Source organism: Coloeus monedula, assembly GCF_965178545.1.
Source record: "Coloeus monedula genome assembly, chromosome: 14".
Taxonomy (NCBI): Eukaryota; Metazoa; Chordata; class Aves; order Passeriformes; family Corvidae; genus Coloeus; species Coloeus monedula.
Genome location: NC_138794.1, coordinates 11,947,718 through 11,967,926, shown reverse-complemented (window position 1 = coordinate 11,967,926; position 20,209 = coordinate 11,947,718). Strand labels below are relative to the sequence as shown.

The 20,209-nt window shown below is 44.1% G+C and overlaps 1 protein-coding gene across 2 annotated transcripts in view; it reads right to left on the bottom strand.

Annotated features, from left to right (window-relative positions):
* MAP2K5 (mitogen-activated protein kinase kinase 5) overlaps positions 1-20,209 on the bottom strand; it is a 121,164-nt gene that overhangs the window by 50,951 nt on the left and 50,004 nt on the right. For both annotated transcript variants that reach the window (XM_082290415.1, XM_082290416.1), the window contains exons 13-16: positions 18,010-18,058; positions 11,473-11,546; positions 10,495-10,545; positions 6,966-7,037 (exon numbers count right to left, since the gene is read on the bottom strand). In XM_082290415.1, coding sequence (XP_082146541.1) covers positions 6,966-7,037; positions 10,495-10,545; positions 11,473-11,546; positions 18,010-18,058 — 246 coding nt within the window. The remainder of the gene's footprint in view (positions 1-6,965; positions 7,038-10,494; positions 10,546-11,472; positions 11,547-18,009; positions 18,059-20,209) is intronic.

The following is a 20,209-nucleotide window of genomic DNA, read 5'->3' as shown; positions in this document are numbered from 1 at the left end:
GGGCTTAAAATCACCTGAAACTCTGCAGGGTATGGACCTTAATAAATATTAAATACCTCAAAAACTACTCCAAGATTTTTCTTCTCCTTCTAATATCAATTTCACTGTCCTCTTACTGCTGAGTTGTTTTTTTTAAAAAAAATAAAAAAAATCCAAAAGGATATAACAGCAATTTAGCAGCGTTAAAGTGCTTCTGAGGTTAAACTGACAACAAAGAGGAACAGAAACACAAAGCATCTTGAAGTAGGGTTTCAATTAAATGTGCAGGATTTAGTAATGCAGGCCCGAAAAAAAAAAAAAAAGAAAAAAAAGAGTTACAAATTAATTTAATCTTCTGCCTATAGTTTGCAGCTGCACTCCAAAGTGTCTGGGGCTTAAGAACAAAGCCTTGCAAGGCCTCGGAGTGAGGAAAGCTTCAATTTTTAATGTATAAGGCCATTAGCTGATAACTTGTGGAATCTGCGACCCCTGCGGAGGGGCAGGAGCGGCGCAACGGAGACGGATGAAGTGACAGATTTGTTGGTGGCCAGGGCTAGGAGGGGGAAGGTTATTACCAACACCAGAAATATGCCCTAATAACCTTTGGGACATTCCTTGGCTTGAGCAGATGAGTTGCAGCTCTGTCGCTGCGTAAAAATATATTAAAAATCAAAGCCTAATTCGCCTTAATTAAAGATAATTAGTTTCATTTTGACTTCTTCTAAATATGAACTATAGCAAATGCACTGCCAGCTAAAGGCTGCAGACAATCAGGGTTAAATTGCACATTTCTGCCTGGCCACAAATCCTGGATACTACCAGGCTTTTAGTGCTGCATCTTCAAAGGTGACGCTGAGAATGGCAGTGCCTTTTCCAAAGGGACAAAGGTGGGCCAGGGGCTTTTCAGGGTGATTGTCAGGTGCAAAATCTCCACAAACGCTCCACGAGGGTTAATTTGATTCCTTGTTTGAGCAGAGAGGCTTCCTGCTCGGTTGTTTGCTGGATTTAAATTTGATACAAAAGGGGAGAAATAGGTTAAATTTGGCTGTGCTGGTGGAAATGCAGCTCAGCTTCACCTCTGCTGGAGTGAGGGTTCATCTGCCAGGACAGGAAGTTAAATCATGGGAAAAGGCAGGGAAACTTCCTAAATTTTTGACTCTTTCAAAGTAGAAACAACTGTATTACACAGAGTAAGAACAGGAAACAGTACACAGAATGATAGAGTCTTGGAATGGTTTGGTGGGAAGGGACCTTTTAAAGGTCCTCTAATCCATCCTGCCATGGGCAGGACACCTTCCACTACCCCAGGGTGCTCCAAACCCTGTCCAACCTGGCCTGGGACATTCCAGGGACCCAGGGGCAGCCACAGCTTCTGTGCCAGGGCCTCACCACCCACACGTATATATAAAAATATAAATACACATTCGATATTGTGTTATATACATTAAACAACCCTGTAACCCCACAGATAAAATATACATTCCAAACACCCACAGCTGATGTTATCCCTTAATTGTCCCCTCATCCCTCTGCCTGGGTGGAGAACTGGATTATTTATTTCCCTGCCCACAGTGGCCTAAGAGCAATTGCTGAGCAACAATGATCCATCGAGGTCTCAACCCGCACAAACTGTACCTAAACTTCCACTTTATTGCAGCTTAGTTCACAATCTTCACCTAATATAGGGTTACATCCCAGTGCAGCAGGCGGATAAATCATCCTGGAATATTACTCGGGCTAAGTTTAGCTGGGAGTGGAGCATATGTGCTTCCGAGTCACTGAAGCAAAGGCCCATAAAATACACTAATTACTGGAAGTTCTGGTCACTGAGTGATTGATAGCGCTCTGCGAGGCAACTTCCCGGCTCCAGCTCTTGTGAGGGGCCTCCCCCACCACACAGCAATTATTAATTCATGACCCAACCCTCAGGCACTGGGCCCTCCACTCCCAATCCCACCAGCACGAGGCTTGTGGTGTGGCTGGACATTGTCTGTCCCCATCCTGGTGGGTGCTGGAGGTGGGAAAGGAACCGGAGGGGAGGGGCACTGCTTGGACAAATCACACAAAATAGCTCCAGGGGAAAAAAATAATAAAAATATAGGCCAGCTTTCTCCCAAGAACGAGTTTCTGAAGTGCATCATTCCACAAGGAATGGCTGGAACTCCATAAATATTCCTCAATAAGAAGGATTCAGGTTGCTGAGTGGGTTGTGCACATGACAGCTCCTCTGCCTGGCTGAGCAAAAGGAGTCGTCACTGAGTCACAAACATCACAGCACTACGGTCCCTAAAACCTGACAGCAACAAGGTGAGCCTCATTGCAATAACAACAACAACAAGCTTTTTTTATATCCTTGCTTCCCTTAGTCCTAAAGGAAAAGTGTTACTTTTCTTCCACTGGTACAACTTGAGGCTGCTTCTTCCAGACTACTACAAAAATGAGGCTGTACCAGCAAGATCTGGGTTTCAGATTCTTCCTCCACCACCTGGAATCACAGAATCCTTTATGCCGGAAAAGACCTTTAAGAGCATCAAGTCCAACCATTACCACCACTAAACCCTGTCCCTAAGCACCCCATCTGCAGCCCTGGTTTAGATAAGGGTGTGACCTGGTCCAAGAGCACCCACAGCATCCACAGATCAGTGAAATCCTGCAGAACTTCCCTCAGATCAGCTCACAATCCTGGCCTTGAACCAGCATCGCTTCCAAGCTGATGAGATGTAACTGATCCCACATTTTAGACTCCTCAGAAGGAGATTTGAAACCTTCCCTCCTTGACCAGGCGCTGCTCAAGACACCAGTTTTATGCAGTTAAACATCCTTAAGACTGAAGTGCTTGTAGAGAACCATCTCCAAGCAGAGCTGCTTTTCTTGGAGCATCCTCTTCAAGCATCTTCCTCCGGCTCTTTGAGGGCTGAGTGAGCTCTTCTCCAGCTCCCTCTGTGCTCCCAGCCAGAGAGGGATGAAGAGTCTGAGCTCCACCACTCTGTCAGTGCAACCAGGGCTCAGACGTGCCTGAAGTAATGAGGAAAGGCACATTTGTTGGGTAATTCCTGGTTTTCCTGTGTGTGGGAATGCACACAAGCCCTGAAAATGCCGGATGACTTCTTAAGAGATTGCTAAAAACCCTTGAAAGTTCTTACAAATCCACAGTTCATGAGAACTCTGGTAACCAAAGCATTAAAATTCTCAGTCTGGGAGTTTCAAGAATTAATAGGAAACTAATATTAAAACTGATGCACAAACTCCTTTTCCCTGGGGGAGGCAACAGGGATAATCTCTGTAAGAAAATTTGATTTTCAAAGAAGGCCTGGAACACAGGAGAACAGAGGGCAGTGGAAAGCAGAGACCAGGATGTGACACAGAAGGAGGAGCAAAAAGCCAAGCACACGAGCTTCTACTTCCAAAATTTACTTGGTTTTTGGGCATTAGCAAATTGCTTTCACTTCCTGCATTTTAACACTACACCAATTCTGTCTGGAGATAAAACGAGCCCTGGCAAGGATATCACAGAATCCCAGGATGAGGTGGCTTGGGAGGGACCTTAAAGTTCATTTCCCATGGGCAGGGAACCTTCCACTATATGCCAGGCTGCTCCAAACCCATCCAACCCGGCCTTGATGCTGCTGTTAAAACCCAACCAGATGTATTTTATCCTCCCTTGGATGTTTTAGAGTTCACTTGTGAATGACAGCCACAGGAAGGTGGGATCAGAGTCATATTGGAGAGTAACAAGAAATATTGGGCAATTTAATTTCTCCTCCTGTGCAGGACACGGCTCTTGGAGAGAGGGAATGGGTTCCAGAGCTCACACAAACTCAGCCCCAGCCCGGGCAGCCTGGATGTGTTTTATGGCTGAGTTACAAACCCTTGAAAAACAGCTTTTATAAATGAAAATGCTGACACAGTGTGCAGTGTAGTGACAGCAATGTCATTGGTTTAAATTGAACTTGCTTTGTCAACCCAAGAGCACTTAAATAAAACACGGGAAAACCTCCTGGAAACACACAAACTATTTGTGATGAAACACTTTCAAACAGTTTCCCCAGGTTATGGATTAAATTCCATTCCCTTCAAAAAATCCTGAAGGAAGAAAGGCAAACTCAAAAAAATGAACTAACAAAAATCATTACAATAATGATAATAATGATAATAATATGATAATAATGATGATGATATGGCTGCATATCTTATTTTATTATATTTTAATTTAATTTTTAATTTATCTTTTCTATTTCTGAAGGGAAGACTGAGCACCCTCAGATTCCTCTTGCCTCAAAGGGAGCACAAACACTCCCCATTTCTCAAAGCTTAGGCAGGACTCCCATCCCAGACTTTTCCCTCTCTCCTAGCAAGTTTTTTGGGGCAGTTTCCTTAACCTCCCAAATAACTCTTCCATTTCTCATCACACACAGCTTTGCAGCAAAGAAATTCCAGCCATTTGAAAGGCTCAGAAGAGCATTAAGGAAAATGAGAACATTTCCTGACAATTTTGTATTCTCACCCGCCAGCACAGCCCTCGCTGACTCGATCCCACAAGATATTTCTTTTAAATTAACATGGTGCCACGGTGCTAACACCGAGGTGTAGGGCTGGAGTACGACCCTACTGAGTGCAGATGATTTTAAAATCCTACAGCAAACACCAGCTTCCCTTTTCAACAGCTGCAGCAGCCAGAGCCTGGGTGTCTCCACTCCCAATCCCCATGTCAATACGGTGTTACTTTAATGACAGTGACCTTGCGTGGCTCTTGGAGCACCTTCTTCACCTTTTTGGAGGCATTTTTCTAAGCCCCTGTCCTTGCTTTCATCATTTAACACATCACTCAGAGCACTTCAATAAAGCCCTGCTCGTGGTGGGGAGAGGTCTCGCAGGAGCAGCTGACAAACCAATTAACAAAGCACACAGCCCCAAATTGGTTCCTGCACATCTGGTTCAGGGGACATCCGTGCAAAGTGGGAGAGGGAGGGAGGAAAAAAGTTGGGAAGGTGTAAAACAGGGGTGGAAATGCAAATGAAAGGAGTTTTCCTAATAAAATTCACCCTGCAAATGGAACTGATGACCAGCCAAGTTATCCACTAACAACCCTAAAATAAACTCCAAATGTCTTGGGGTGTGTGGTGGATCACTGATCTGCTAGGGCACAGTTTTTATTTCAGCAAAGGAACTGGGAAATGCTTTATTTATGAAGTCCTGTCCTTTTATCGCTCTTTTTATCACCAAGAACACCACAGTCAAGTCTTCCTGGAATACAATTTCAGCCCTTTCTCGGCTAGAATTATTTACAGAGTGTATGAACATGGTCTGTATCTCTCCCCAAATGCTGAGTGAGGGCTCTCCAGCATCACAAACCATTCAAATGTGCAGTAAAACAAATGAAGAGCCCTCCCTCCCCCGTGACACATCGAAGTGTGCCATCCCTGCCACTCAGAGCCGGCTTTGGTGACACTGATTTACCACATCTGGAAGCAGTGATTCAGCACTCACCACTCTCATTTTGGTTAAAAGGACTTTGGCAAGGAATTTATAGTGTGAAAATGTAAAAATGGTTCATTTGGGGGCTACAAAAGAAATCTGCCAAGATGCAGAGGGCCAGCACTGAGACTGCTTAACTTGTACCTCACCTTCTGCAAAAAATACTGGCTGCACTTCACCTAAAGGCACATCCAGCTTCATCTTAATGATAATTGAGAGGAGAAAGAGAGAAAGAGAGAGAGAGAGAGAAAGAGAGAAAGAGAGAAAGAGAGAGAGAGAGAGAGAGAAAGAGAGAAAGAGAGAAAGAGAGAAAGAGAGAAAGAGAGAAAGAGAGAAAGAGAGAAAGAGAGAAAGAGAGAAAGAGAGAAAGAGAGAAAGAGAGAAAGAGAGAAAGGCACTGAGAATTTTGGTTAATCAGATCATGCCTTTGTCAGGCAGAGCAGGAAAGATGGTGCAAGTCATCCACGGTTTGAGTGAAGGTTCTTAGAGGATGAAATGAGGGGAATTTCCTTCCTGGGACTGTCCTCAAGCTGGGAAACTCCCCTGAGAGCTGTTGCTGGAGGGTTTGTGGCCAGCCCAGGCCAGTGTGGAGGAGCTGTGTGACCACATCCCTCTGCCACCACCAGTCCGGAGCCACTGGTCCCTTCTCCCAGCCCAGATCACACCAGATACGATTTTCCTGGCCAAGACATGATCCTAACACAGGCCTTCCTCCTCAGCTTCAACTCTCTGGCTTCACTTTCCTACCAACAATCATTTGTTTTTACAAAAAAATATGTTTTTAAACCACCTTGTGAGCCTTAAACTGAAAATAAACCCCCTTCCTGAATAAAACTGACCTTATTCTGCCCAGAACTGCAGCAACTGTGGCTGCTGCTCCTGGATGGCTGCATTTAGAATCCCAGACTGGTTTGGACTGGGGATGGACCTTAAAGATCATCCCTTTCCAACCCCCAAACCACACAATTTCCAGCCACATTCTCTTTGAACAGCTTCACTTTCATAGATTTTCTCCTGCTGCAAACTCTGCTTGTGAGAAATCTCTCCTAAAAGCCCCTGTGAACGCTTCAATCCAACCACTTTATTTAATCACACAGGGTAGAGGCTTCAACCACGGTGCAAAATATTTCTGCCAAGATTTTGCAAGGCCATTAAGCAGCTCCAACCTCGAATCCGCTGTTCTAACCCCAGTAATCACCCACTCAGGCCTGGCCTGGGAAGATGCAGCCCAAAATTAGCATCATTTTCAGTCCCTGAGGTGCTCAGGGGATGCAGAAGCCTCCACGCACTGGGCTCTACTTCCTACCCAAATATGGAGTTTTATTTAAGACCTCAAATGGACAAACCCATTCTAAATACAGCCAAAATCTGCAATAGGTGAAAGCATACGAATACACAGGGAATTTAAAGAATAAACAAAGGTTAAATTCAAATATTGTGATGTTATTTTGATGTTAAGAGTTAATTTGAGTCTTGCAACGTGCATGTGAAGGTGAGAGCTCTCTGCATACCTCCATGAAGGAAATCCCCAGGCTCCAAACGTCCGAGTGAATCCCATACTGCTCTCCTGAAATCCGCTCAGGCTGCGAAGAGAGGGAGAGAAAAAACCTCCTGAGCCTTGCAGACAGACAGGGATGCTGCACAAAAGCTGCTCCAGGACAAGGAATGGGAAAAATCACAGAATCATGGGATACACTGAGCTGGGAGGGATCTACAAGGATCAAAGTCCAGCTCCTGGCCCTGCACAGACATCCCAAAATCCCACCCTGTGCCTGGGAGCGTTGTCCAAACACTCCCGGAGCTCTTGGGGCCGTGCCCATTCCCTGGGGAGCCTCTTCAGTGCCCAGCCACCCTCTGGGGGAAGAACCTTTTCCTAAAATCCAACCAAATCCTCCCCTGGCACAGCTCCAGCCATTCCCTGGGGTCTGTCACTGATCCCAGGGCAGAGACTGGAGCTGCCCCTCGGCACCAAGATGTTCCAAAGCTCCCCAGAAAACCTGGCCGAGAGCAAATCCTGTCTTCAGGAAAATCCATGTCCACACACCTTGCAAGGCTGGCCTTGGATTTGTGTTTGAGTTGTTTAATCCAAGGAAAAAGCCAAGGGCTCATGCACGAGAGCGAAGCACAAGGTCACGCTGAGAGAATCCAATGGTTCCCACATCCCTGCCCAAACCCACGCAGCACAGCAAGGAAAAGATTCCCTGTGTGGAGTCCAGGGGCTGGGGAGTAACTACAGTTTAAAAAGCAAAGTTACTGAAGCCAAAAGAATCACCAAAGCCACACAGTGGCAATTTTATTTGATATACTTCTTAATTTTGGGTTTCTGACCTGTAGGAAAAAAAAAAAAGCCCCTGCTCCAAACTATTAATAGCAGGTTTAACGCCTCATGAAATGGAGTGCTGTAAAATATATCTGCTGGTTTTCACTTGAAAGCCACAATTTAAGCATTTCCAAGGTCAAGTACAGCATGAAATGCAACAATAAAAGGCTCCCTGAGACTCCTCTCCCCACTGTGCTGTTAATGCACCTGTCTGGCCCAGCCACCTACAAAGCACTGGCTGTGTTTTCAGTCTTTAATAATCCAGAGACCTTTGTTAGAAAACAAACTCCCAAATTAGTGCCAGTGCAATGTGGTTTTGGATGTTTACTCTGTGCTGCTAATCCCAGGTCAGGAGCTTTTATCGCAGCGTGAGCGTTAAATAAAAACCACAGTGCTGCCCACAGCCCCTCTAAAAACAACCTTCCCAAACTGCCACAACCCAAGGAAACACCCACAATTTCAACTCTTTGACCAAATCTCATTTGTTAGTGACCCAAAATAATTAGCCTAGGTCAGCAATATCTTAGAAATGTTTGCAACAGCATCACGGGATTTTTAAACATCTTTTTATACTGACAAATACCCTCACACAGATTCAAATGTGCAGCCAAAAATAATTTCATAACATAATATGGGATGTGCTACCCTAGGCCAAGCAAGCTGGTAACACCCACCCGATTTTTTAGACCCTTCCTGAGCCACCAAATCAGGTTTACAATTCACATTGAGCAATATTAAATTGTTTATTCTTAAAATTCAAGCTTTGAACAGCAACTTCTGCTGAGGAATTATGGGTTCACAAAAGATAAGGGCAAGTAAAATCAGGGTTTTTTTTTTTTAAAAAAAAGTACTCCCATGATTTTAAAAGTATGGAAAAGAAGAGGAAAATAGGAATAACAGATGCATAAAGGGTGCAACACATGGATCACTCTAGATACATGGACCAAAGTATTTTCTCTTAATAATTTCTACATCTGACTATTTTTTCATCCAATTTTTTTTTTCTATATAACATAATGACAACATGATTTTACAGAAAACGCATTTTGGGTGGAAATTTTAATTTCTCAGTCAAAAAACTTCTTTTTTTTTTTCTGGTTCTTTCAAAGAAAACCTCAATTTTTTTTAACAGTTTCAAATTCCCTGACAGTCTGCCAAGTGGGTGAACCAAAGCTTATGACCTTCATTATTTTTTGAGGACTTGCCTAGAAATCCGATGACAACAAATGACTCAATCAAGAAGCAAAACAATTTTAACACAGAAAATCTGATCGAGCACATTTGAGCTTCAACTTCTCCCTCACAATTAAGAGATGGAGGCATCACATTCATCCAGAAACAAGAAGGCAAAAAAAGCAATTTATTTAATGTACACCTGGGAAAGAGAACTGTAATCTTGGTTTGGGCACTAAAAGCATAATACAATTTAATTCTCAGCCCTGCTTAAGACCAGTTTGAAGTAACGGCTGAGTTGGAAAAGTTGATTAATTTGAAGCTGTTTCTTTGTCTGGATCTCTGTATTTCAGCCCTTTTTTTAATCTATATATATTTTTAAAAAACCCCATTTTTCTGCAGAGTATTCTGATGACACAGGACAGCCCAAGTCTTTCTAGGATGGTGACATGAGCCTTTCAGAAGCCACACAATGAGTAACACCTTGAGTGGAAAAGCACTTAGCAAATAAATGTGCACCTGGTGCTGCTTTCTTCTGAGAAGAAAGTCAGAAAAAAATACCTGAAAGCGATTAAAGGTCATGGATTTCTCCCTCTCCTTTCCTGACGTTTGAAAAACACGAGCATCAACCCCTTTGTGCTGTTTACATTTTTATTTTAAACGAGCAGAGCACTTCCTTTCTCATCGTTAATATTAGAAGCAGTTTGCTCGAAGAATTTTAACGGCCAAAACCAAGAGGGGTTCATAAACTGCTTTAAACTGAGGCAGCGAAGTTTTCACGTCTGAAATAGAGAACTGAAAGGGATCCAATGGATCTGATGGAAAATCCACTCTGATTTGTGCAGTTCCCTCTCAGGCTGGCTCTTGGCACCGTGGTGATCTCGGTGACAGGAGCAGCACAGGCCACTTGGCAGCTCTGAACCCCAACCTTGCCCCACCCTTAGCAATGTGCCAATGGGATCTAAGAAAAGAGGGGAATTTCAGCTTTAAGGTACAGAAACAGGACAGAAGTGGTCTCATGTTAACAAACACTGACCAAAGTTTGTACAGAAAGTGAAAGTACTGATGACTTGCTACGTTATGAACTACGTAACTTGCACTTTAATGCCCAGGTATCATCAATCCCAATGTTTTTAGCTTCAGATTTCCATAGGAAACATCCCCACAGGGTGTTTAGGAATACCCATCAGCCTCTGCACAGGTTTAAATGCCTGAACCCCAGCATTCCCAAACTGTGGAGAGTTTGGGGCTGTCACTGATCTGCAAAAAGCTCCAAGCTGTGAGTGAAAAACTATTGTTTTGAATATCCAACTGGCTCCCTTTGTTCCCAGTTGTCACAGGGCAGTAAAAACAACTAAAAATACATTAAAACCCCCACTTTTCCAATATTACTCTTCCCTCTCAGCAAGAAGTGGAACTGTCCCACAGACAGGGGATGGGAAGAGATGGCGTTTGAGGATTGATTTAGGACAGATCCTGCACCAGACAGAACAGGAGTGAGGACAAATAGCTGCATTTCAATGTTATTCCTGCATAAATGCACTTACCGCCATATAAGCATTTGTTCCAACATACGTCTTGGCTATGGAATTCACCAGCTATCAGACAAAACAGTCTGTTAGAACAATATAAAGATAATGTGGAAATAAAATGGGCAATTATTCCTCATTTAACCTACAATCATCATTCCTATAAATCAACTAAAAATTATGTAAAAAGGGAACAAATTTATCTGCCAAGGCGTTAAAAATGATTAAATCTCGCCTGGGTTGGGAATGAGGATTCCAATTTAAACAAGCACTGCATTACAGTTTATGGCAGATAACCTTAAACAATTGTGTTAAACAGGATGCTTCTCGCTTTAGTACCCCAAACTAGTCTGATATAAAAAGTCAATTGGGAGGAAGTAGGATTGAGCATACTCATTTCTCAGTCAGCTGGCTCAAGACGTGAATAAAGCCCCAATTCATCCCCTGAATGCAAGGAGCACTAAATACGCTGGAGGGACAACAGCCCCTGACAGCCCATAATACAAGGCTGACCTTCTCTTTGGGCCTCGTGTTTGGCTGAGAGGAAAAGGTGCTGAAATTCAAATCAACAGCACAGCGAGCTCATGGGTCACTAGCAGAGAAGTTCTCCAGGGAGGCCCAAAATGGAAATTAATTAAAATTTGTGCTGCACATTGTCAGAGCCCACCACTATTGTTGCTCCCAATATTAATTTTTATTGTGGGCCAGTTGGGCTCCCCAGACACGTCTCGTGCTCTGCCCTCCCTTTTGTCTGGCCCAAACGCTCCCAGATCAAAGCTGCATATCAATGAAGTTTGCTATTCGTAAGTAGTAATTACAATATCAGCAGTTTTTACTGTCATTAAACAATGAACAATCATATTCAGATGAAGGAAAAGTCGCCCGGAGATTAAAAATGAATAGGGCTGTCCCAGCAGAGAGCGGCTGGCTGTGGGGCTGCCAGGTGATTTTGACACTGGAAAGGGAATGGGGAGAGATGCAAAGGGGGGGGATTACCTGGGTGCTGACCCCAAAGTCACAGAGCTTCACCTGGCCCCGGGTGTTCACCAGCATATTGGATGGCTTCACATCTGTTTGGGGGAAAAAACTGGATTATCCATACTATCCTGGATAATATATACACCATATATCTAGAAATACAGAATATCCTCGATTGGAAGGGACTCACATCAAAATCCAGCTCCTGGTCCTGCACAGGACAACCCCAGATATCCAGGGAGCATTGTGAATATTGGCATGGTAGGTTTTGATTGGAAATATTACAAAAATCTCTTTCAAATGCAATGGTTTGTAAGTCAGCAGCACAGATAACATTCCACACATACATATATAAAACTATAAAAGACATCCTCTCCATACAGATACGACCTGGTATTACACAGATGACTTTAAACAATACCAATAACCCACATTATTAAACCTGCAGGTGACACCAGTCTGGAAGAGAAACCGAGTGCACTGATGGACAGGAATGGAACTCACAGGGATTTTAACAAACTGGAAAATCAGCCTGAAAAAAAAAGATGGAATTCCATAGGGATAGATGGAAGTACCACGTTTGGACAGGGATTAATCCTGCAGCTCTGCTCTGTGCACTGTTCCTCAGAGCTTCTGGCTCCACATCCATGTTTTAGGGCTTCTGCAGAGGTGAACTACCAGCAAAGCCCTAAAATGATCAACCAACCCCATCCCAGCAAACAAACCATCAATGTCCATCCCAAAACCAGCTTGTCATTGCAAATATCCTAATGCTGCCTCCCCCTGATGCCAAAGGAAGTCGGTGCATTGCTGTAAAATCAACATGGGAATAAAGTGCTGAACATCCAGCCTGGCTTTAGTGCAGGAAACATTGAGCATCTTTGCCGTTCCAGGGATGCCAGTGGGAAAGCAGAATGTGCACGTTATGGCCTGGCTTAAACGTGGGGAGATTAGAGCACAGTGGCTTTGCCTAATCACTGCTTTCTTCTGTCAAAATGGATTAAAAGCAATAGCTTGAATCTGTGCCTCCTTTAAAAGTGAGCACTGGTTGGGGGCAGATGGATGAAACCCAACTAGAAAAGAACCTAATTTTGTTTATCATTAGGTTTGCCTTGGTTTAGCAGCTGTTTGCTGGTACCACAGTGGCTGCCTTAATTTGTCTCTGCGACGTAGAAATGTATAACCTCAATTAAGAAGCTGATTAAATGCTCGGCTATATTTGAGCTAAAAATCCAGATTAAAAATGGGAGCATTCAATAGTTCCTTACAGACCCCAAGTGGATCAGTACTTTTAAAGTGAGTTATCAACACTGCTGGTACATTCCCTAATTTCCCCCTGCCAAAAACCCAGTCCTGAGCATCCAGAGCCTCAGTTTGTGTTTCCTGATCTCCGTCTTTAGGAATTCAATCCACATGCTGCACTTTTGATGGAGTTTTGTCTCCTCCAGAGCTGAGTGACTTCGCTAAATCCAAGTTGTATTATTTAGCTGTAACAAAAATAATCAGCAACCAAATGGACAAGGTGGAGAGACAGGACACAGGGAATGGCTTCCCAGTGCCAGAGGGCAGGGATGGATGGGATATTGGGAAGGAATTGTTCCCTGGGAGGGTGTGAGGGGCTGGGCTGGAATTCCCAGAGCAGCTGTGGCTGCCCCTGGATCCCTGGAAGTGTCCAAAGCCAGGCTGAAGCACCCTGAGATAGTGGGAGATGTCCCTGCCACGGCAGGGGTGGCACTGGATGAGTTTAGCCCTTCCAGTATAAACCATCCCAGGATTGTGCTCTCCAAGAGCTGCCCACACATCCTTGCTCCCTCAACACGACCCACAGAGGAAACCACCACCCCATGTCTGTGCCCTGTCCCAGCAGGACTGCCCAGCTCCCACCCAGGAAGAGCCAAGGCCCCATTTCCCCTTCCCCTCTGCCACTTGGGATGTGGCACTAAGTTGACAGAATTAAAAAACCATCTGTCATTCATTAAGCATTGCTTGATCCCGACATCCTTCCACAAACAAAGCTGAAAAGAAGAGAAAATCTTAAAAGGCAGAAAGCATTAAGGACGGGCAGGGGAGGTTGGGGACCCTGCAGAGCATGGGACAGTCCAACAAACTCTGCAAGAGCAAATCCAAGCTGTCCTTCCAGCAGAATTAAACAGCACCACAAAATCCGGGAATTTAATCAAATATTTGCTGTGCATTCCAATGGTTGTGTTCATTTCCTCAAAATGAGAAGGAAGTGACAACCCTGCAGGAAATATACTGAAAGCAGGGAGAAAAATCAGCCCATCAGCAAATTAGCCTGTTGGTTTCACAACCCACTTCAGTTAATGGGTTAAATATTTTTTTGGGTTTGGGAAACGAATGTGCATAAATAATGTTCTGCACCATCTGCTTGTGATTAATATTAGTGTTTAGAAGTGAAAGAATTTAAACAAGAGCCAAAAGGGGTCATTATGCTCCCATTACCAGGGCTTGCTTAATACAAATGATTTCTATGAAGCATCATTATGGAGGATGAACAAGTTCTCCTTGTGATGGAGCTGCCTGAGTAGTTTCACCTCTCTGCAAATAAATGGGACCTCCAAGCTCTTACTTACCAGTAAATAGAACCATCAGAGGTTCAGCTTTTTGAACACCAAACATTTCACTCGTTTGTGGCATTGAAAAGCAAACAGATTCATGATTGTGTGAGGGAGACAAAAAAAAAAAAGCCCTGAGATTCTTTAAAAGCTGTCTCTTGACTTCTCCTGTTTTTTAAAAACAGCAAACAGCAACAGGCCGGGTTCAAGGAAGGCAGCAGCGTGGTTTGGCAGAGGCCAGGATTATTTTTTTTTAAATAAGCCTTAAGTGGTCCATGAGTGGGCAAGCATGTATTTAGCTATACATATAGACATAAATAAATGTATGGAAACACAGAATCCCAGGATGGGTTGGGTGGGAAGGGACCTTAAAGCTCATCCTGTTCCCCCCTGCCATGGGCAGGGACACCTTCCATTCTCCCAGGCTGATACATCCACATCCACGCCCCTGGATTTGTGTCTGTGCTTCATTACAGAGGGCCCTAATGCTGATTATTTCCCACAGAGATAAAACAGCAGAGCGGGGAGTCAAATATGCTGCTCTGGACATCTTTGGTGAAATCCTCATCAAACAATCGCTGGTGAGAAGATGGGAACGCTCATCCAGTGCCTGTCCCTCCCAACCAGCGCTCCCCAGCTGATCCAGAACAAAGAGGAGTGGAATAGCCTTGGTTTCTAATAGCCTGGAGGAAAAGGAGATGGTCTGAGCAATGCACAAACCTCCTCCTGCCACAGAGCAACCCACAGTGCACGAGAGCTCCACATCCTCAGCTCTCCCACATTTCAAACCAGCAACACTTCCACAACTCTGGCACCAGTTTAAAACCTAACCAGGAACTGAGGTGCCCAAATCATGAAGTAAATATATATATAAACACCCCCAGTACTCACAGAGCCAAGCACAGTAATCCAGCTCAGTACAATTAAACACAAGTGGGTAACATTTATTTCCTGCACTTCCTTTAATAAGCAGGTGTGAACAAAGCAAAACACGCCAGATAAAATGCACACGGTCTATACTTATTCTTGAACTTAACAGATTTTGGTTTGTCTTTATACAAACTTTGACTTTGTACATGATTAGACTTGTTTAATTGCTAATTCTGTTTTAAATCTAAGTTAATTTCTCATTACCCTTCCATTTCTACTTCTTATCCTCTGGGGAAAAGAGCACACTTATCATTGGGACATTCTCACATCTTCCAAAGAAGTGGTGGAGGTGTTAATCTTATGTTTATGTTTGATGTGGGTGTGATGGCTGCGACTCCAGCTCGGGGTTTATTAATATGCACGGCTATCACCTCATTAGTTGCGAGGTTTGTTTTGAAGTTAAGCTGTAATATTTGCTGAGATGTCTGATCTGCAATAAAAGACTTGCTCATTGTTTGTTTCCTTTGCTTTAATCCCCGCTCCAAGCACACAGCTCTGCCCTGGGACTGCTTCACCCCTTCCTTGGAAATTCCTGACTCTCCACCAGCCCCTGCTCTGCCCTGGGTGAGACAGCAAGGAAGTCAGGGCTCAAAATTCCTTCCTTTACCTCTGAGCATCAAAACGAGGAGACAGCTGAAGGACATCACCTGGAGAAATTAATCACCTGTCTTCCATTCCATCCCTCTGTTCCTGCTTTGAAGATACAGAAATACACATTTTCTGTATCCTAAAAATGGGTAAAATAATACTGAAAGCCAGTCATTGGGGAAGCTGCTGAACCTGGAATGCTCACGGTCCCCTCCATGGCATTCTGCAGTGCTGCTCTCGCTCGGGTCAATCCAGCAACAGAGCAAGGCCAGAAAAACCAGAAGTGTGATGAAAAATCAGTTTCTGAGCTTTTCTTCAGACCACAGCAAGGACCAAACATCATTTATCAAAACCCTAGGAGCTGATCCTCAATCAAAGCAAGGAAACCCAGGCAGAAAGGGAGATTTTGTTCTCCTGGAACAGCAAAAATCTGAACCAGGTTCTAAATGTACAGCAGCAGCACAAGAAAGTGTTACAGTATTTGTGCTCCACCATGAGCTCTCCAAATCACAATCAGAAGGTGGCCAGAGAAAGCTAAAAAATTTTTTTTAATTAATTTTCTTTCCTTTTTGGGTGTTATAAGTGTGGCAATGACTGTGTAACCTATTCAGAGCCATACCCAGCCATGGATGTTCCTGCTGCCTTTTCTATTTATTCTGACAACTCCTGTGGCACTCCAGCACCAGACTGTTCCTCCTCTTGCTGTGAGAGGATGGAACTGATAAATCCCTGCACCTGGCAGCATTCAGGAGAGCAGGTGAGTTGTTCAAACCACCACAGAAACAAAGCCACCTCAGCAATCTGTGTCTGCTCCGAGCTGCTCGTGGGCTCTGGGTTACTTCTGTTCTTTTAATCCAGCCCAGGGCCAAATCCAGGTGCAGCCCTTCAACCTGGGGGACAAAGGGTGACAGGGAACGGCCTCAAATCGGGCCAGGGGAGGGTCAAGTTGGGTATTAGGAAAGCTTTCCCCACAGGAAAAGGTTGTCCAGCCCTGGCACAGGAGTCTCTCTCCATCCCTGGAGGGGTTTAAAAGCCCTGTGGATGTGGCAGCTGGGGACATGGGGCAGTGTCCCTTGGCAGGGCTGGGGAATGGTTGGACTCGATGGTCTCAGAGGGCTTTTCCAGCCTCACTGATTCTGTGATTCCATAAAATCCAGGTCCTTACCTGATCTCTGCTTGTTCTTTTGGTCACCTCCCTCTTTTGCCTCACCCAGGACAGCCCATTGCTCCCAGTCAGAGCCATCCTTGGGATGGAGATGTGTGGGACTGAGGAGGAGCTGGAGCCGATGTCCCAGCCCTGGGAGGGTGGGAAGGGGCTGGGCTGGAATTCCCAGAAAAGCTGTGGCTGCCCCTGGATCCCTGCAAGTGTCCAAGGCCAGGTTAGTGGGGCTTGGAGCAGCCTGGGATAAGGGAAGGTGTCCCTGCCCATGAAATGGGATGAGATGGGATTTAAGGTCCTTTCCCACCCAACCCATCCCAGGATTTGGCGCTGACCCAGCCATGGCCCTTCACCTCACCAGGGCCTCACCCTGACTTCCCAGCCCCTGCAAAAGCAGGAGTCACCCCACAGGGAATGGCCTCAGCTCTCTGGTTTGGAATTTAACATCCCCCACGTCTCTCCTGATTCCTCTTTCCCTCAGAAGTGACCTGGGTTACTGCACCCCCCAGCTGTGCTCCCGGGATGAGGGAGCAGATGGGGGAATTGCATCAGGAACCAGAGCAGCTACTTCCAGACACTTCAGAAACATTAAAAATGTAATGAGTTTATCCTTTTTTTTTTTCTTTTTTTGGGAGGGCTGGTGTAGGAGGAAGGGGCTTCTCTGTGTTTTAAACAGCATTTTCCACATTGTTTTTTAAAGTTTTAGTGTATCTGAACTAATTTTTCCAAACAGACATATTTTAAACAAAAGGTAACAGGAAAAAGCAAGAAATAAATGACAAGTTTAAAAAAAACCTCCCCAGATTAGCTGCAGGAAAGAGAATAAACAGCAAAACCCAAAAATGACTTACGTCCAAGCAGGTTTGAAGCCTTTAACTGTCCCTGACCATGGTAGGGGACAGCGGGCCACAATTTTAGAGATCTCAAGTCTCCAGCAACACCTGTGGCTGTCCCATGAGATTTCTGAAGCACCAAAGAAAATTCATTGACTATTTTCTATTTCCAATACCAGTCAAACATCTCATTTCCACGCTGATTTTTCCACTGGGCACCTGTTTGCAACCCTCAGCTGCTAAACCCTTGTAAAATCCATTTCTCTCTTCAGTCCTTTTCTTTTCAGGGGAGGAGGGAGGCCAATAAAAGAGCAATAAAAATATTTTACAAGTAAGTGTGCAAGGTTAACGAGGAAGATTCATTCTGCATTACCCCACTGGACTCAAAGCAGATGTTTGCTTGGTCAAGTGCCTTTGTGGAAAGTGGTGTTAAAATTTCACTGGAAAACAGAAAACATCTGCTACTCACCTCTGTGTAAAATCTTCAGACTCCATAAATAGGTCAGGCCTTTCACAACCTGAAGTTAAAAGAAAAAAAAAAAAATCACATTTTAGGGATTCCTGGTAGGAAGAATTCCACATGTCAGCTGGGGTGGGACATCAGAGAACCCAGCTGTAAGAATGGAGCCAGGACCACAAAAAGGGGAGAGCCCACATCCCTCCCTGCAGGACCCAGGGGAGCCCCTGCTAAAAACCTGCAGCAGGTCCTTTATTAATACACAGATGATTTCTTCCCAGGACCTGGAGGCTGAAGTCACTTGAGCTCACGCTGAATCCCTTCAGGCATTTCAGTGTGTCTTTAATTCACCTGTCTTTGCTGGGCTGTTAAAAACCATGGAGGCCAAAGGATGTGATGATTTGTCTTCTTGTAACAAAAAGGCCAGAAAACAAGAAAATCTCTAATAACCTCTTCCACTTCATCCTCCCTTCCCTTTCTTCCCATTTGCTGCCTCCTGTACTTTCCCTTTACTTTCCACACTTTCATTCACTCAATGCCAACGTGGAACTTTTCTTCTTGAGCTGTAAAAATTCCCTCATTCTCCCTCATACTCATCTTGCACCAACACAAATCCTAATGCATCTCACAGCAGAGAGATTGCAGCTCCTAAAACACAATTCCCAAAAGTAAATACAACCCCTCACCCTGGGCAGATGTTGCCCTGCTGTTCCAGAATTCCCTCCTTCCACCACTAAAACTGCTAAAGCCAAGCTCCAAAACCAGTTACTGCAGCACAAAATTCCACCAACACATTTCAGCCCCTGATGACCTCCCCAGTCCAACCCTGTTGGCTCAGCCAGCAAAGCTTTTTTAGACACTTTCCATCTCTGAGGTGACATTTAATTCATTTCCAAGATGCTTTCCTCATGTATCTCCAGAACAACGAAGCATTTCTGACACTGCTGAAGTTGTGTGAGTTCTGCAGTCAAGACAATTACATTTTTTGTGCTCTGAGTAGCCCAAAATGAAATTATTTGTGTTGCAGTGATCAAGCAGAAGTGCTAAAAATATGATGCAGAGTGAAGGCAGAGAGCACAGTAATTTTCTGCCTTCCTCTTGGATTAGAAATGCTTTCAAATTCTAAGATTTATTCTGTAAGAAAAACGCTGTTGGTGGAGTCAGAATCTCTTTGTAAAGCAAATAACAATGGTGGATCCCAAATGAATTGTTCCAGGGGATAATTCCTCTCTTAAACTCACTCCAAACCCAACCATCTCCTGACCTCAGAAGGTTGTTACCTTTAACAAAAGGGTTGGTCCAATTCTGCCTGCCCAGAGGCGTAGCTTTTCACCTCAAGCCTTTCAAAAAGCTTGGACTTGATGATCTTAAAGTTCTTTTCCAACCTTAATCATTCTATGATTCCAAGGCTTATGAAAAGCAAAACGTGGGAATTCTATTGACAGCATTCTGACATAATAATAACAGTAATAATGATAATGAAAATAATAATGTATCAATGCAAAAATAAATCAGGGAGATGCCCCATTTCAAGCTTCTTCCAATGGCCAAAGGGATTTTCAGAACAGTAAACTCTTTGATTATTAAAAGCATATTTAGACTACTGAAAATCTTTGAAACCATTAGGAAATTATTTACTTTAAAGCAAGGACCCATAAAAAAAAAAAAAAGGAAACATTTTTGATGAAACAAATCAACAGCTGTGAGTTATGAAACATCTTTATTATGGAACATGGGCTGGGTAAGCAGTTAGGGAAGCCATGGAATTTAACAAACTCTCCCTCCAGATTCTCTGCGTGTACAGAGGAATAAAAAGGAGCTTTTCCCTTTATCCTGGGCTGTAAATATGCTCACAGGAGCCCCCCAAATGGACTCACCTCGTTATTCACTCCCCTTACATTTGCCTATTAGGGAAGGACTTTTAAGCATTAAATATTATTCTAAAACGGTGCTGGAAGGGAGAATCTTTTGATTGAAGCTGGAGCAGGAATTATTGGTATTCAGTAAAGCAGGTTTTACAACAATGCCTTGACAAAGCCTTGACACAAAAAGTACTTCTACCTGCTGTCAATCACTCACTCTCCTGACAGTTCAAGTGCACATCCTTTCTGGGAGAACTTCAATCAACATTAGCGCTCAAAATACAGAGCACAGTGTCACTGCTTCAGAAATGGAAGGGAAAATAAATGTGTGAAGTGGCAAGCGAAGGGAG